The 19258-nt window shown below is 43.3% G+C and overlaps 1 protein-coding gene across 1 annotated transcript in view; it reads right to left on the reverse strand.

Annotated features, from left to right (window-relative positions):
* Positions 1 to 19258, reverse strand: part of LOC126267531 (methyl farnesoate epoxidase-like) — a 188890-nt gene that overhangs the window by 97659 nt on the left and 71973 nt on the right. Inside the window, exon 3 of the mRNA XM_049972832.1 lies at positions 15844 to 16062. Coding sequence (XP_049828789.1) covers positions 15844 to 16062 — 219 coding nt within the window. The remainder of the gene's footprint in view (positions 1 to 15843; positions 16063 to 19258) is intronic.

The following is a 19258-nucleotide window of genomic DNA, read 5'->3' on the forward strand; positions in this document are numbered from 1 at the left end:
GTCTAGCTTTCACAGCACCACCTACTGGTACTTGCTCCTTTACTGACGCCACTGACTTTACACTTGTAACTGAAAAGCTGAAAACATGGGCCCGATTAATACCCTCCACGAAAATTCATCACACTCCAAGCAACTGGAAATTTAAATTTTCGTCTACTACAGCAATTTCAAGTTACGAGCATTTGACTCTACTGCAACACTTACGTTTGTTCCTGCGATTGTTAGTTTTTGTGTCGCAGTATAGTGCTACAAACTCCATCGCTCCCTTGCGTCGTCGTGTTGGTGGTCTCTGTCCAAGATAATATAGAGTTCATCATCTTGCCTCGAAGCAGTCGAGATGTTGTACGTTTCCGTTTCACACACGTTCTGTCGGTAACGAAGCACTTTTATTGCTCTCTCCAAGCTATTGTTCAGTTAGTTCTCATTATTGCATACCATCTCTCCATTCTTCACCGAAAAAGCAATCTTCCGCACACACTATGCCAAATTTAAAGTTCCTCATTTCTCTCTTTTTTGTTTGGTTTTGCAGCTATCGGACTCATTCTTCTTTACGAAAAAAATGGGATCATCTGCCTATATGAATATGAATATATGTGTTTCATGTTTGTCAAACGTTAATGTTACGTAATTATAGAATTAAAAATGTCATTTTGAAATGATAACACTATAAGTCAAATTGCTTTGGTTTGACATCGAGTACTACAAGACTGCAGGCAAAGCCCTGCGCTCATTTCTCAAAGTACATACTCCCATCAGGGAAGAAAAGGAATGTCACAGAAAGGTGTGCTACGTGCTGGTGAGAAGTATAAAGTGTGTTTTTCCTCTACGTAGAGAAGACTGTTTTCTGGTCTGCCATATTCAATAATCATACTCGTTAATATGTAAAATAATCATTCCAGCATATATACTGGATGAATCAACTAAAAATTTCACCACTAAGGTTGCGGAAATGGGAAATGTTATTGATGTGCTGTTTTCACAGGATGGAAAGATGGTCGGATGCTCGTGTTGTAGCCAAAAAACATATCACACTAATAATTAAAAAGAGTATTTTTTGTGCCAGCATACACTTTGTCAATGGAAAAATTCCTGTTGGCAACAACAAACTAAAAGTAGGGTAAATCAGAATGCCAGTAGTGTTTGTTGCATAATTTAGAGCGAGTTGTTTACGAGATATCGTATTTTGAAACGTTCCCACAATGACACTTGTACAATATCTGTGGTATCACATAATAAAGAACAACGCAAGTGCATACACTAGTTATGTGGTTTGTGACAAGTAACGAGACAATTAGCCATCATAGGTTGCGTTCAAAATGACCAGCGGGAGCGGTAATACACGCTTCCAGTCTGGTAGGGAATAATGACTGCTGCACATGTGCTAGCATTTCAGCAGAGATGTCCGAGTAGGCTACAGCAATACGCCGTTGCATATCATTGGATGTGGTTGGTATGTCCTTGTAGACAGGGTCTTTCAGCTTTCCACAAATAAAAAATCTACAGGCATCAAATCCGGTGGAACGAGCTGGCCAAGGTACATGTCCTCTGCGTCCAGTCCAACGATTTGGAAAATTTATGAAGACATGCAGTAGTACTTCGTGCCCTATGCGATGGACAGCCACCATGTAGGAACCACGAGTTCCTCCTAGTCTGCAGCAGAACGTCTTCTAGCATCCGTGGAAGACGATCTGTTAGAAGGCTGTGATACATGTGCGTGTTCAGCGTTCCTTCTACGAAACACGGGGCTGTGAGCTGATGGTTAAGTATCCCACACCACACGTTTACATCCCATGGATGCCGATGTTCCGCCTGGCGAAACCAATTGGGGTTGTCAAAAGACCAATAGTGCAAGGCTAATTACAATTTTTCTTAACAAATAAATTCCTACTAATTTTCCTTACATTATTAATTTCGATTATTATTTCATAAATGGCTCTGATCACTATGGGACTTAACTTCTGAGGTCATCAGTCCCCTAGAACTTAGAACTACTTAAACTTAACTAACCTAAGGACATCACACACATCCATGCCTGAGGCAGGATTCGAACCTGCGACCGTAGCGGTTGCGCGGTTCCAGACTGTAGCGTCTACAACCGCTCGGCCACTCCGGAAGCGGCATGTCATAAATACACTCCTGGAAATTGAAATAAGAACACCGTGAATTCATTGTCCCAGGAAGGGGAAACTTTATTGACACATTCCTAGGGTCAGATACATCACATGATCACACTGACAGAACCACAGGCACATAGACACAGCAACAGAGCATGCACAATGTCGGCACTAGTACAGTGTATATCCACCTTTCGCAGCAATGCAGGCTGCTATTCTCCCATGGAGACGATCGTACAGATGCTGGATGTAGTCCTGTGGAACGGCTTGCCATGCCATTTCCACCTGACGCCTCAGTTGGACCAGCGTTCGTGCTGGACGTGCAGACCGCGTGAGACGACGCTTCATCCAGTCCCAAACATGCTCAATGGGGGACAGATCCGGAGATCTTGCTGGCAAGGGTAGTTGACTTACACCTTCTAGAGCACGTTGGGTGGCACGGGATACATGCGGACGTGCATTGTCCTGTTGGAACAGCAAGTTCCCTTGCCGGTCTAGGAATGGTAGAACGATGGGTTCGATGACGGTTTGGATGTACCGTGCACTATTCAGTGTCCCCTCAACGATCACCAGAGGTGCACGGCCAGTGTAGGAGATCGCTCCCCACACCATGATGCCGGGTGTTGGCCCTGTGTGCCTCGGTCGTATGCAGTCCTGATTGTGGCGCTCACCTGCACGGCGCCAAACACGCATACGACCATCATTGGCACCAAGTCAGAAGCGACTCTCATCGCTGAAGACGACACGTCTCCATTCGTCCCTCCATTCGCGCCTGTCGCGACACCACTGGAGGCGGTCTGCACGATGTTGGGGCGTGAGCGGAAGACGGCCTAACGGTGTGCGGTACTGTAGCCCAGCTTCATGGAGATCGTTGCGAATGGTCCTCGCCGATACCCCAGGAGCAATAGTGTCCCTAATTTGCTGGGAAGTGGAGTGCGGTCCCCTACGGCACTGCGTAGGATCCTCCGGTCTTGGCGTACATCCGTGCGTCGCTGCGGTCCGGTCCCAGGTCGACGGGCACGTGCACCTTCCACCGACCACTGGCGACAACATCGATGTACTGTGGAGACCTCACGCCCCACGTGTTGAGCAATTCGGCGGTACGTCCACCTGGCCTCCCGCATGCCCACTATACGCCTTCGCTCAGTCCGTCAACTGCACATACGGTTCACGTACACGCTGTCGCGGCATGCTACCAGTGTTAAAGACTGCGATGGAGCTCCGTATGCCACGGCAAACTGGCTGACACTGACGGCGGCGATGCACAAATGCTGCGCAGCTAGCGCCATTTGACAGCCAACACCGCGGTTCCTGGTGTGTCCGCTGTGCCGTGCGTGTGATCATTGCTTGTACAGCCCTCTCGCAGTGTCCGGAGCAAGTATGGTGGGTCTGACACACCGGTGTCAATGTGTTCTTTTTTCCATTTCCAGGAGTGTAAATCCAGAAATAAACATCGTAAACAGTACAAGATTGGGTAATCAATAACAGAAATTTTAAATGTGCAAATAATTCTCAATTTCAAATGTTGCTAAAAACACTAAATTTAACTGTTCATTCAGAACTAGTGCTTATCGATTATAATATCGAAACTAAAATATTTTATAAAGAAATTCCTTTTCATAAATTTTAGCTTGAAATACGTATTATATTCGAGTATGACTTTTCTGGAGACTAGAAGTCTACTCTATAGGAATCAGCATGGGTTTCGAAAAAATCTATCGTGTCAAACCCAGCTCGCGCTATTCGTCCACGAGACTCAGAGGGCCTTAGACACGGGTTCCCAGGTGGATGCCGTGTTTCTTGACTTTCGCAAGGCGTTCGGTACAGTTCTCCGCAGTCGTTTAATGAACAGAGTAAGAGCATATGCACTATCAGACCAATTGTGTGATTGGATTGAAGAGTTCCTAGATAACAGAACGCAGCATATCATTCTCAATGTAGAGAAGTTTTTCGAAGTAAGATTGATTTCAGGTGTGCATTAGGGGTGCGTTGTAGGATCGTTGCTATTCACAATATACATAAATGACCTGGTGTATAACATCGGAAGTTCACTGAGGCTTTTTGCGGATGATGCTGTGGTGTATCGATAGGTTATGACAATGGAAAATTGTACTGAAATGAAGGAGGATCTGCAACGAATTGACGCATTGTGCAGGGAATGGCAATTGAATCTAAATGTAGACAAGTGTAATGTGCTGCGAATACATAGAAAGATCCTTTATCATTTAGCTACAATATAGCAGGTCAGCAACTGGAAGCAGTTAATTCCATAAATTATCTGGGAATAGGCATTGGGAGTATTTAAAATGGGATGATCATATAAAGTTGATCGTCGGTAAAGCAGATGCCAGACTGAGATTCATTAGAAGAATCCTAAGGAAATTCTATCCGAAAACAAAGGAAGTAGGTTACAGTACGCTTGTTCGCCCACTGCTTGAATATTGCTCAGCAGTGTGGGATCCATACCAGATAGAAGAGAGAGAGCTTCGTTACAGGATCATTTAGTAATCGCGAAAGCGTTACCGAGATGATAAACTCCAGTGGAAGACTCTGCAGGAGAGATGCTCAGTAGCTCGGTACGGGCTTTTGTTGAAGTTTCGAGAACATACCTTCACCGAGGAGTCAAGCAGTATATTGCTCCCTCTTACGTATATCTCGCGAAGAGACCATAAGGATAAAATGAGAGAGATTAGAGCCCATACAGAGGCATACCGACAATCTTTCTTTCCACGAGCAATAAGAGACTGGAATAGAAGGGAGAACCGTTAGAGATACTCAAAGTACCCTCCGCCACACACCGTCAGGTGTCTTGCGGAGTATGGATATAGATGTAGAAATATAACGCACTTTGTATAAAATTGTATGAAATATTTCAGAAAAGCAACTGAGATTAATATTAGCCCGTCAATACTTCGAAATATATTACTGGCATCGGTAACTACAGTTGGGGAAAAGCAATGATAAAGGAGGATGTCCCGTTAAACTACACTATAAAGAAAATAACATTGTAAACAGCATGACACAACGGCTAATGCGCGAATTTCATGGTACTATGCGTGGTGCTGTAACTGGAAAAGCAGTGCACGTACGCCAAAGGTCGGCACAAAACGGGACAGAGAAGAATCAACGGGAGTCAAGAGGAAATGCAAGAGAAATATCAACAGGAGACACGACTACCGCCGTTAAGAGAGATGAAGTATAGCCCGCGCGGAATACCATGGTTGGAGGATGTTCAGATGGGAGGGCGGTAGTGCTAGGGTCTGCCGGCAGGCGCTGTATGGGAAATGCAGAGCGCTAGAAGGGAAGTGCCGTTCTAAATTGAAGCCTACTCTCACTTTTTTTGTAAATATTAAGTGGTTCCCTCCACGCTCACACTTGCATGGTGACCATTCAAAAAGATTTGTCACCTCTTCTTTGTTAGTATATAAAGAAAATTACGCCGAAATTGCAGATAATTATTTTCGCCTGGTTTGTTAACCATTTGTAACTTTCAGAGAAGTGTCACGAGTGGTGAATTTAGAATAAAACCTACATATTTCTCTTGTTGCCATATTAAAATTTGCTTCTTTTGTCAAAACATAGCGAAGTTTACACAGTCTCTCCTCACTAAGATGTTGTGCATACACAATTGCGAGAGAATTCTAAAACAGTGTTTTATTAAGTAGGGGACTGAGGAAAAGTAAGGTCAGTATCTTTAGAAAAAGCACATCCTCAATATAAAAACTAAACATGCAATGTCATCACTTATGTTGTTCCAAAACCCATAGCATTTCCCGTTTCACCAGCTATGGATGGACCTTAAAAGTTGCATCCTTTCATCAAAAAAGTGTGTAGTTAGTGGAATAACATTGTATCTAGCGAAGTTCTGCAAAATAACCGTATGGCAAAATACTCTCTTCTTCGTGTGCTATCATTTGCTAAAATCTCATTTCGATATTTCAAACGGTTAACGAAATATGAGGAATGTTGTGGATATCTCACTCTGGTTCTATCGCTGGCGTGTTACGATCGCAAATAAGTGTACTACGTCAGCTCAGTTTTCTCGAGATTGGTGACAAATAGAGATCGCCATCAGAGCTTAAGGAAAAAATTCAATACATTAGCTAATTTACATATGCAGCAACGTATTATGTAATATGTACCAAAAGCAAAATCATAACGACCTCTATTTTTCATTGCAAGCTTTTCGAATTCCGGGTAGTGTCTTACTTCCGTGCAAATATCAAATTAACTATGACCATTAACGGAGTAATGGGCACATCATAATGAGCTATAAAGCTAAAAGTAAAGCAAAAGTGGTTTTTTCTATAAAATCGTTTGAGACGGATTGCAGGGCGTGCGCCTCGATCCTGTCATCGCCCACAGGCCGATAGGTGCCAGACAAGTCTCGGCCTCCCGTTCCGAACAAACGAATGATCTCGCCCACGGGCCCTATTCTGTATCGTTCTTACCGATAGGTGTAGTAGGTTAGTCTCGGTAGTGACGTCATTTTCGGTTCTTTATCGAAATATCCTATTCAGTAAGCTTCTGAGACTTGTTACCGAACGGTCCTCCCACCGATTTTACGACAATTGTACCGAGAGGTTTTGGATTTCCGTCTGGCCCTGTCGATGGGTGAGCTGTGGTTTATGTAAACCTATAATATGTTAATTTGAACATATTCAGCGGTGTTAGCTTTGGAATAGATGATTGTGTTACTAAAGAATCACCAGAGTATGCATCCGATTGGAAAGTGAGTTCCTAATAGACTATTCTCCTTTGTTAGACATATGCTTAGGTTAGGTTGTTACTGTGAATGATTACATCCAAAAAAAGTTTTCGGACAATATTCTCTCAAAATACGTGTTATTTTTATGCAAGAAAGAGTTTAAACTTTTTCCCACAAGTGGCTTAGTTAGTAATTATCGAAACGTGTTTACAACTAATAAGTAACAATGGAAAGCAATTATGTGAAGCCTGATATTGGAAACCTTCCAAACTCACACATTTATGACTTACGCAGCACCATTTAGCAACAAAGTCTGCCTACGTTCCTCTACACAATACTACAAGTATTGAGCACTGCCTGTCAGTTGTTTGACGTGGCAAAGTAGTTAGCGCGCGGGAATAAGATATGAAACATCCCGGGTTCGCGCAGGGGTGGATGCTATTTTTTTTCCTCTTCTTATATGCAACACGTTCTGAGACATAGTTATTCGCGTAAGTTCAGTTTTCTCAGCAATATTCGTTATTACTTACGTGTAATAGCGCACTTCCTCAATAATGATTTCGTGATTTCTGTGTATTTAAAATATGAAATATGAAATTGCTGTGAGTGAAACAACCAACAGTTACCTTTACATTTTTTCTTGTCAGAAATAATTCACCATTTTTCCGAATATGTAGCGATTTCCGAGTATGCGGTTAGACAGGAATCTAAGAGCACAGGTTACATTACTTGGAATGTAACTAGCAGCAGTCATCTTCATAATCTTGCTTGTCACAAGTATTTATCTGCGATCGAATCCTCAGCCACAGTAGACAGAGATGAAAGATCTCTGCCGTAATATTTTTGGATTGTAGCACCATACATGAAACATTTTCATTCATGAGATGCACGCTATAAACGACGAACTGCAGAAGCTCTCGAAAATGTTTTTTTTTTCAGTTTTGTTTTTAAGACCCAAATCGTTGACGCATCATATAGGGAAGTGGGCTACTTAATCATCTCTAGGAGCGTGTTATAACCACATTCTGTTTATCTTCTTATTATTTGAAACTCTCAGAATCAAATTTTCGGGTGTTTTTATAGATGTGTTAGTATAATGCGGTACTACGCACCATTCCTAACTCATTTTCCGAAACGTAAAATTCAAAATACGATGTCCGTGTGAATGCGAATAAGATGACATAATGCGGCATTTGCAAACAACCTGCAGAATACAGTCAAATACGCTACTGTTATTATGCATGCATGGAAACGTGCGGTAAGAGAAACTGTAAATTTTTTTACGCATTTCAGATGAGAATCATGGAAATGGATATACTGCGCCTGATACTGTTAAGGAGGCAAGGGCGATGAAGGCGGGCACGTCAGCTCGGTGGAATGCGGCATCATGCGTTATGGCAACGTAAATGCAATTTTCGGTACTTGGAAGAATAGCGCCCCTGTGTCGTCTGCTGGCAGCTTTGTGTTCGTGGCGCTGTGCGCGCTGCAGTGCGCATGCGCGGGTCTGCGGTCGCTTGCTTTTGATTGGCTTGCGCGACACGAACCGACAACAGCGCTTCGGTTGTCTATACCCGAACGGTATCGCTACCGAAATGCATACTGAATAACTCAGGGACTCTAATTCGAGTACTAGAGCGTTTGGTGCTATTGAGTACCGAAACGATGGGCACAATGGCGGAAAGATACAGAATAGGCACCGAGGGCTCTGCACCAAAATTTGGTCACCTCACATTGGCCTACGTATCCCAAACGGACTCTTACAGCTCGCCGACTTAGGAAAAGAAGCTTAGAAAGAAGTGCAATGACGGAAGTGGGATCGGTCAAGGTCAACCAAGTAGGCAAGAACCAGCATGAAGCGGAACAAGCAAAGCCGAAATGACACATTGTCAGTTAATCACTTACAATGATATAAATAACATGCAGTGGAAGCAGGGAAGGAATAAGAGGAGCAGAGACCGACACTATGCATTGTGCATGCCGTATGGCTGCAAGCAGCATGAATGGTACTTGCAGTTACAAGGATTGTCAAATATTTATGAGCAGTGATTTATTTAGAAATTTTGTATTGTTTGTGTCAAAGTACTGTATCTGTGTTGTGATACCGGCAATGTTGGTTGTCATAATAAAACGTGAAATTTTCTTTGTTTTTGCATTCTGCAACTGCAACACTTACAAAAGTAACAATGTGACGTGCCCTACATACAGTACTTTAATTTGCTGTTGCCCATATGGACGCTGAGCTCCTTGTTTGTTTACACGCCTCAGGTGCTGCCAGAAGACAGTGCAGGGGCCTGCGATGTAGCGCAATTCCCATTCCACCTGGCCACGTCCGCTATAAGTAGATGGGGGTGGAGAGAAGAGCCGCCACAGCTGTCCTTCTGCAGCGCGATCCTGTGCTATCTTCATGACGACGTGTGTGCAAAGGGCTGCATGCAAGTCGGTGGCCTTCAGACAGGTACCGACCATTGCAACACTCTGGCCCTGCCCTCTGTGTGACTGGCGAACAGGACCAACTCACGTTGTTTCCTGCTGTGATAGGAGAAATGGCGACGTTCGGCAGCGCAACGGGCTACTACGTTACAATCACAGAGTATAGAAGTAAGTAGAGGCGTCTTTCCCGTGACGGCAGACCGGAGAGCGTGTGCCTGGTCCCCCAAGCCCTTGGCTACTTATCACACCTACCACAGCACCAGTCAAGATGCTATTTCCTCTGTGTCTGCTTGTGTGCTCACTAGCTCATCTCGTCTTTCTAATGAGTTTTCCGTAGATTTGTTAATTTCAAGCTACTGCCGATGGTAGGATGTAGAACCAAACATTTTTTATGTATAGAAGGGCATCCGACAATACTCAACAGTACACAACTGACATCCATGCCTTGGCATTGTACGGTAATTTTATAGTTTTCATGCATTACTACTTCTCCATATTCTTAGCGTCTGCTAATGGGTAATCATCGCACAAATATATATTATCGTTGAGTATGTTCATGTGGAAAAATGTTGGTAAGTAACGTAGTTCAGTTCTGTTCAGGAGAAAAACGCCAAGATTTGCTCCATAAAAAAAACCAGGACATCTGTGGTTGAATGGGAGGACATTATAGAATGGCGTGCTTACTTTCTTAGAACAATGAGAGAAAACGAGAAAGAACCTAAGACAGTGATCTGAAGCTAAACTCCAGTTACTGGATCTTAAAACAACTTCGTACATTTCTCTCTATAAGAATGAATTAATATTATATTACGCGTTAGCTTCTGTTATTACGCAGTAACTCAAGGATCTTTTTCTGTTTTCATTTCATGTGCTTTCCACTACAATACACCACTGGCCATTAAAATTGCTACACCAAGAAGAAATGCAGATGATAAACGGGTATTCATTGTACAAATATATTATACTAGAACTGACAAGTGATTCCATTTTCACGCAATTTGGGGTCATAGATCCTGAGAAATCAGTACCCAGAACAACCACCCCTAGCCGTAATAACTGCCTTGATACGCCTGGGCATTGAGTCAGAGTTTGGATGGCGTGTACAGGTAGAGCTGCCCATGTAGCTTCAAGACGATACCACAGTTCTTGAAGAGTAGTGACTGGCGTATTTTGACGAGCTAGTTGCTCGGCCACCGTTGACCAGACGTTTTCAGTTGGTGAGAGATCTGGAGAGGGTGCTGGCCAGGGAAGCAGTCGAACATTTCCTGTATCCAGAAAGGCCCGTACAGGACTTGCAACATACAGTTGTTCATTATCCTGCTAAAATGTAGGGTTTTGGAGGGATAGAATTAAGGGTAGAGCCTTGGGTCGTAACACATCTGAAATGCAATGTCCACTGTTCAAAGTGCCGTCAGTGCGAACAAGAGGTGACCGAGACGTGTAACCAATGGCACCCCATACCAACTCACCAGGTGATACGCCAGTATGGAGATGACGAATACACGCTTCCAATGTGCGTTCACCGCGATGTCGCCAAACACGGATGCGACCGTCATGATGCTGTAAACAAAACCTGGATTCGTCCGAAAAAATGACGTTTTGCCATTCGTGCACCCACGTCCACAGTTGAGTACACCGTCGAAGGCGCTCCTGTCTGTGATGAAGCGTCAAGCGTAACCGCAGCCATGGTCTCCGAGCTGATAGCTCATGCTGCTGCAAATGCCGTAGAACTGTTCGTGCAGATGGTTGTTGTCTTGCAAACGTCCCAATCAGTTGAGTCAGGGATCGAGACGTGGCTGCACGATCCGTTGCAGCCATGCGGATAAGGTCTGTCATCTCGACTGCTAGTGATACGAGGCCGTTGGGAACCAGCACGGCGTTCCTTATTACCCTCCTGAACCCATTGATTCCATATTATGCCAACAGTCATTGGATCTCGACCAACGTGAGCAGCAATGTCGTGATACGATAAACCGCAATCGCGATAGGCCACAATCCGACCTTTATCCAAGTCGGAAACGTGATGGTATGCATTCCTCCTCCTTACATGAGGGATTACAGCAACGTTTCTCCAGGCAACGCCGGTCAACTGCTGTTTGTGTATGAGAAATCGGTTGGAAACTTTCCTCACGTTTGCACGTTGTAGGTGTCGCCACCGGCACCAACCTTGTGTGAATGCTCTGAAAAGCTAATCATTTGCACATCACAGCATCTTCTTCCTGTCGGTTAAATTTCGCGTTTGTAGCAAGTCAGGTTCGTGATGTAGCAATTTTAATGGCCAGTAGTGCAGTTTTCGTACATTACTACTTCTCCATATTCTTAGCGTCTGCTAATGGGTAATCATCGCACAAATCTATATTATCGTTGAGTATGTTCATGGTGAAAAGTGTTGGCAAGTAACGTAGTTCGGTTCTGTCCAGGAGAAAAACGCCAAGATTTGCTTCGTTAAAAGAAAAAAAAAAAACAGGACACCTGTGGTTGAGTGGGAGGACATTATAGCACGGCATGCTTACTTTCTTAGAACAATGAGAGAAAACGAGAAAGAACCTATGACTGTGATCTGAAACTCAACTCCAGTTACTGGATCGTAAAACAATAATTTCACCTTAACTTCGTACACTTCCCTCTATAAGAATGAATTAATATTAAATTACGCGTTAGCTTCTGTTATTACACAGTAACTCAAGGTTCTTTTTTCATTTCCTGTGCTTTCCGCTAGAATATATTAAAACCGAAAGTATCATTGTTCCTACATGCACAACTGCACTTTGCGATCCCGAAACAAGTTTTATTTTCCTGTTGTTACATTTCAATCGTTTTTTTCTGTAGGCGTGTGTTAACAGAGAGTACGTTTGTTTTATTTTCTGCACTTTTGTAAAGTACCGGTCAGAAACCGTGTTAACATTTTGACTGAGGACATATATATCGTTCGTGCGTCATACGAAGCAACCAACTGCAGAACATGCCAACAGTTCAACATCGCACTCAACTAAAACAGTAGTTGTAAAGTGAACCGTTTGTAATAAATGAGCGAATAAATTCATTAATGTAGGTAGCATTTTTTCCTGGAACCAGGCAGCACAGACTTAAGATCCACTTGGTACAACAAACATATTAGGAAGCTGAAACTTCCTGGCAGATTAAAACTGTGTGCCCGACCGAGACTCGAACTCGGGACCTTTGCCTTTCGCGGGCAAGTTGCTGAGAAAGCAGAGAATTTTCCACAGTCGCTTTAAGTGTAGTCACTGCCACGCTGACAAACAGAAATTACCGCGATATGAAAGCAGTTGTCAGGACAATCAGACTCTTTTAACGAATGTGAAAGCAATATTTTATCTGCAGATTCTAAAAATAACCCCAAAAAATTTTGGTCATACGTAAAATCTATAAACGCTACAAATAATTCAATACTTTCTCTTGCCGACAGTACGGATAATGTTACTGATGATGATAAACAGAAAGCTGAAATTCTAAACCTAGCTTTCAAAAACGTGTTTACGATAGAGGACTGCAGCACCAGTCCCCCTTTCAGTTATCGAACAAACGAAAGGATGGCTGACATAGTGTTTGTTGTATCTGGGATTGTAAAACAGTTAAGATCCTTAGACGCCAGATAGGCACCTGGCCCAGACGGTATCCCCGTAAGATTTTATGTTGACTATGCTACAAATAGAGCCCCATTCTTATCCGTCATTTATCAGAGTTCATTGGAACGGCGGAAAGTTCCACGGGACTGGAAGAAGGCCCAGGTTATAGCAATCTATAGAAAGGGTAGAAAATCGGATGCAAATAATTCTTGATTCCTGCTAAAATACTGAGCAGCAATAATATTCGTTTGCTTACGCAGATCAGTGTTGGAATACAAAAAACCATTGAAGTTATAATTTATGATCTTATGGAAATGTATCATTATAGTATGTTATAAACTGATAAGAAGTATTTTCAGTAACTTAACGGTTCGATAACGAGACGTTTCTTGTGTGCAACATTTCCACGTAACTTATGCAGAGTTACATGAATATGCATCAACACTGGTATGATTAGAATATGGTACAAGCTATAAATGAATTTTTATATTTTCTTGCTAATCAGTCTCATAATAAGGCAAATTTCCTTCCTCTGTATGTTGATTATCAGATAATTGGATGTATAAACAAAATGTAAAGTTTATAATTTTCAGTGTGGGGGATGACAGAATGTGAATTTTCATGATATCTCTGCCGGATTACAATGTGATACCTGAGGAAGGGACAATGGTTGGGTTGTTGGACGGTTTTTTTTGTGGAATTTGTATTTTATTATTTTTTGGGCTTTCGAAAAAACCTCCTCACATTTCTGAAAAAATTCTACTGGAGTCTGTAATGAATAGTGATATCTTTGATGTCACAGCGTACTGATGCAACTTGCCTTGCTTATTTGGTGTCCCTGTTTCTCTGAGGTAGCACTGTCTTGCCCTATAATGAGAACAATGCCCCAGCACTAGGGTTAACACACCATCTTTGTGTGGGAAGAAGAGTTAGTGTTGAGCTTTCTTAGGGAGCAGTCGTGCGCTGCCATGCCACGTATGAATAACGTGCAGAACTTGGTAGAAAATGGAATTAATGGTAAAAAAGTATTACTTTGGTTTGTAGAAGGAAACTATTTCAGTTATTCGCAGAACGGCACTTGGGATTAAGTAAGATATTTACGTCTGATACTGACTGTGTACTACAATCAGTAACTGTCGTGGAAAAGCATACTAATGGTAGAACATAAATGAAAAGGCCTTCATGATCAATGACTACTTGATTAATTAATGTGGAAACGTAACGTAGTAATGGTTGCTTCAGTGTGAATGTTAAACATAACTGTTAAACAACAGTGGCTGAGTGTAGGCATTGTATGGGAAGTGTGTTATGTGCAAAAGGAATAACGAATCAAAATATTTTGACTTGTAATGTTATGATTTCAAAGTGATATGTCCAAAAGAAGAGACACTTCACATTCATATAACTGCTACGCCTCAGCAGGCTATGAATGCACTACCACCAGAGCGGGTGCACATTTACATTCGATCTCCAATGAGATCCAAAATTAGTGAGCATGGAGGACATGGACAGGGACTGTGGAAAAGCGGTGGCACCAGGTGGGAGGGTGAGTCAGCTGAGGCGCGTACCGAGATAGCCCGCGCACTTTACCATTAACACTGTGTGTGTCCGGGTGGCATAGCGGCTAATGCAACTGTCTAATTAGCAGGAAATCCCGGGTTCGAGTCTCGGTCCGGCACACATCTTCATTCGTCGCCGCTCACTACACAGAAAGTCCCGATGCAGCTGATGTCTTCAGTTCCATCCCTTTCCTTTTCTTCCTCTCCCCCTCCACCGTCAATTTACATAATATACCGGCATATCACAGCTGCGGAATCTGCTTGGTGTCTGTTCTATCAGGCATAAAAGACTGCGTTTGTTTGAAGAGTTATTTTCCTGCCGAAAAGATCTTCATGAAGTTCGTTGTCATTTATAAACAACACTTAGTAAGTTAGGTGCACATTATTGTGGCTTGTAGCTCCATCAAAGAGAATGGTGAAATCGCCACTACCTGTGAGTTTTTTAGGCAACTGAATGTTACTGTCGTCAGCCATATTTAGTATCCGATGGCTAGTAGTATGGACTGACAAAGGCATACTTAGCAGTGGCTTCGCACCTGAGTATCCTGTCATAATAGATACCTTATCCAGGGCATCTGGTAAAATAAGGTCGTCCGCTATGGTGTGGTTTCTCGCTATTTGCTACAAGGTAGACAACTGTGTAAGATGTATGAATAGCTTGTGCAGGAATCGTAACTTCTTTAGTGTAAGCTTTTTTTAACTTGTGGAAAGTATTCTAATGGATTGTTTACCGCACGACCGTGATTTGAGTCCAATCATCGTTTCATTTTATTAGGATGCATTATTTCAGTAGCTAGTAGTTTTTAAAAAATCTGACATACTGAGGTCGTCCTTCATTTCCCACAGCAGTACATGCAAAAAAGGAATTCAAGAAACTGTCCTAATACTTCCTGCATTTTCGTCTCTCCGTGTCTTTACAATCACATGATACTCGTACATTTAAAATTCAGGTTTTGCACTTCAAGATTTGTCCATGCTAAAGGAGAAAAACAAACCACAAAGCTGAACAACAATTTAAAACGATCTGTATTCGACAAAAGTTACCTTCAAAATTTCTGTTACTGAAAGAAAAAAACAAGTGGGTTATATAGTACGATTCAAGCGACATAGTAAAAACATTTCCGGCCTGCTAGGTATCACTAGTAGAACACACTTGTTCCTTTACTCATAAAGCAAATAAATGAATGTGTTGTTTTTATAAAACCACAGCGACACCCCTTCTGTAAAGCCGCGATGGTCCTGGGAGCAGTGATTCATAGCTTGAGAACCCCTCGTGTGGTTAAGCACGCATTTCTAGCTGAGCTTGTCTTAAATTTGAATGCCACAGCAACTTCATGCAACTACAGCTTCACATTTTATATAACTGGATTAATTAAGCGAGAAGGAAAGGAAGGACCACCACTTATACACTGGTTAGCAGTCGATGAATGGTTGGGCACACTCACCAGCGCAGAACTGGAGGATGACGTTGAGCACGGCGGGCGCCAGAAGTTTTTTGAGCTGTGTTGGTCTCCCGCAGTTGTTGCTCAGTTCTTCTAGCAGAGCACGCACCTCCTCTTCCACCTGAGCCTGCATAGCAGCCCCGCTGAAGCCCAGAGAGCGCAGGTGTCGTATCACGAAGGCGCGCTGCTCCTGCCACAGCTTGCCATCCACCAACGTAACTCCTGCACAGCCAATACACGTGTCAATCAGCTCAATGTTTCACGCTCTACCCAACCCATTTTCAGTATCCTGGCAGAAGAATAAAGAAAGAAAGAAAGGAATATTAGGGCATACTGTCGTGTCGACACAGCCCACAACGATGTAACTGTCTATCATAGAAGCTATAAACGGTATGGGTGTCAGCTGAAGACACCTCAATATTGTCAGGTTTGTGATATGGACCTGTAGAATATCTTTTGGCCCTAAGAAAACATGATGGCGTGTTAACATTTATTGGTTCAGATCTACTGTTCAGTTTTTTCTCATCACCAGCGGCTGACATTTCATGCCAGGGACATGGTGGAATTCCGGTCACTTCTGTTGTTGGCCTGGCTTGGCTGATTATCAAGGCTACTTCTCCAGCAGTTCAGCTGAAGTCTTGTGAGCTGCTCTCTAGCTTTGTGCAGGTGGAGCCATAGTTTGAGAGTATGCCTACACTGTTCAGAGCATCCTCAATCTCACTCTGGGAGATGACAATGCTCTATGATAACCTATTGGGATGTAACATGCTGCTGGAAGTCGTGTAGTTAGACGATCCTGGTCCCACTGGACAGGTAGGCCCTGGCACCTGGAAGGTGCCTTCCATGGTGATCAGAAAGAGAGGCACTGGATGGCTGTTTCACCCTTCAGTGACAATGATGTTAGTGTGATAAGCATCATGAGATGTACTGGTGTTGGAAGACCCTCAGTCTGCACACCAGTGAAGTGATAGATGGCAGCCAATGGTAAGACCAGTGAGGGCAAGGTCTTGGTTACTTGGGCGTTGTCATCTCAGGAATGGAAAGCAACATGTTTATGAGAATTGCTGGAACATCTATCACTTGTGTGTCACTACACCATAATGTCCCCGAATTGAATGCCATTGGTACGAACGCCATCAGTCCTAATGATAGACTACATTCAGACCTGGAGAACTGGGGTATTATGCCTTGAGGTAAGATGTGAGGCTCTGTTCATTATGACTGAATGTGCCCCATTTCATGCACAATTTCTGTACCAGTTGTCTGCAGTCCTTGTCCCACTGTGTTAACTTAACAAATTGTTACAGGTGCTTAATTGCAATGTCAAGTCCCCAAAATTGTTATTGCATCTGAGGTAAAGCTTCTTTCTTCATATCACAAGAACTAATAAATATGTCTCCGCCCCTCTAAAAATTCAAATTTTTTGTACGTTCATATGGGACCAAACTGCTGAGGTCATCGGTCCCTAAGTTTACACACTACTTAATCTAAATTAAACTAATTTACGCCAAGGACAACACATACTCCCATGCCTGAGGGAGGACACGAGTCTCTGACGGGGGGGGGGGGGGGGGGGGGGGGGGGGGGAGCCACGTGAACCGTGGCAAGGTTCCTCCGAGCGCACGGCTACCCTGCACAGCATTTTGTCTCTCTCTGTCAACTGACATTTTGCTTAATGTGTAACTTGTGTTTGTGCTTAGTGATTAGGGCCGGTGTAGCAATGTGCGCTCATGCACATGGGCAACTTACAGTGCTTATTGTTTCTTTGTGCTGCACAGCTATGTCACCACCTCTGTCTGGTGTCATCTTTGGTTGTGCTAGTGCGAGCTTAATAAAAATTCAATTCGTTTCTCTTTTTTTTATTTTGGGGTGTAACAAAATAAGACACTGAGATGACAAACGTCATAGGATAGCGATACGCACGTATAAAAGTGGCTGTGGTATCGCATACAGAAAGTGTAAAAGAGCAGTGCACTGGCACAGCTGTTATTTGTACTTAGTTGATTTATGTGAAAAGATTTCCAAGGTGATAACTGCTGCACGACGGTAATTAACGGACTTTGAACTCAGAATAGCAGTTGGAGCCAGATGCATGGGACATTCCATTTCGGAAATCTTTAGGGAATTCAATATTCTGATATCCACAGTGTCAAGAGTGTGCCGAGAATACCAAATTTCACTCATTACCGTGGACAACACAGTGGCGAATGGCCTACACTTAACAATTGAGTTGTCATCGCTAACAGAAGCAGCACTACACGAAATAACTGCATAAATCAATGTGGGATGTACGACAAATGTACGAGAGTGCAGCAAAATTTGGCATTAACGGGCTACAGCAGCAGATTAGCGATGTGAATGCCTTTGCTGACAGCAACACATCACCTGCCAGCCTCTCCTGGGCTCTTGACCACATCGGTGGGGCCACAGAGGACTGAAAAACCGTGACCTGGTCAGATGAATCCCGATTTCAAATGGTAAGAGCTGATGGTAGGGTTCGAGTGTGACGCGGACTCCACGAAGCCATGGGCCGAAATTGTCACCAGGGCACTGTGGAAGATGGTGGTGGCTCCACAATGGTGTGTAGTGTGTTTACGTGGAATAGAGTGGGTCCTGGTTATGTCAGCCATCCATTGACTTCACGTTCCCAAACAACGATCGAATTTTTAGGAATGACAATGCAGCATGTCACTGGGCCACAGCTGTTCACTATTGGTTTGAAGACCATTCTGGACAATATGAGCGAATGATTTGGCCACCTAGGTCATAATGGAGAGGTCAGTGCGGGCACAAGGTCCTGTATTGTAACTCTACGCAATTACGTACAGCTATAGAGACAGCACTGCTCAGTATTTCTGCAGGAGACTTCCAACGACTTGTTGAGTCCATGCCACGTCGGGTTGCTACACTATGAATAGCAGAAGGAGGTCCGGCACGACATTAGAAGTTATCCTCAGTCACCTCAGAGTATACGTAGGGTCATAGTAAATTCTAAAAACCATCACTAAACATGTGTTGCATCGTGTGCGTCCACATAGAAAGGCCAGCAGGAAACATACAACCTATACAAAGAATATGCATACATATCTGAAGGACGTTGTAATATAATAAATGTAGTTACTGCCACAACACAGACCCTGTCGCCATTAATGAAATAATCACGCCTGGTGGAACTAAAGTGACGATACAAAATAATAACAGATGTCTTCGTACTCTTAGTTTCACAAAAGTGTGAGCACTTGACATTTGGAGGTGTGGTCCGGCACTGGGGGCAGACTCGGACAGCCGAGTTAGGTAAGGCGAACGCTCAGGCCTGGCGGAGTTACGGGTTCGAGTCCTCGTCTGGCACAAAATTTCACTTGTCACTAGTAGCTGACACTGATATGTATTCACAATATGTGAATTCATTTAGCGACTT

Source organism: Schistocerca gregaria, chromosome 4, assembly GCF_023897955.1.
Source record: "Schistocerca gregaria isolate iqSchGreg1 chromosome 4, iqSchGreg1.2, whole genome shotgun sequence".
Taxonomy (NCBI): Eukaryota; Metazoa; Arthropoda; class Insecta; order Orthoptera; family Acrididae; genus Schistocerca; species Schistocerca gregaria.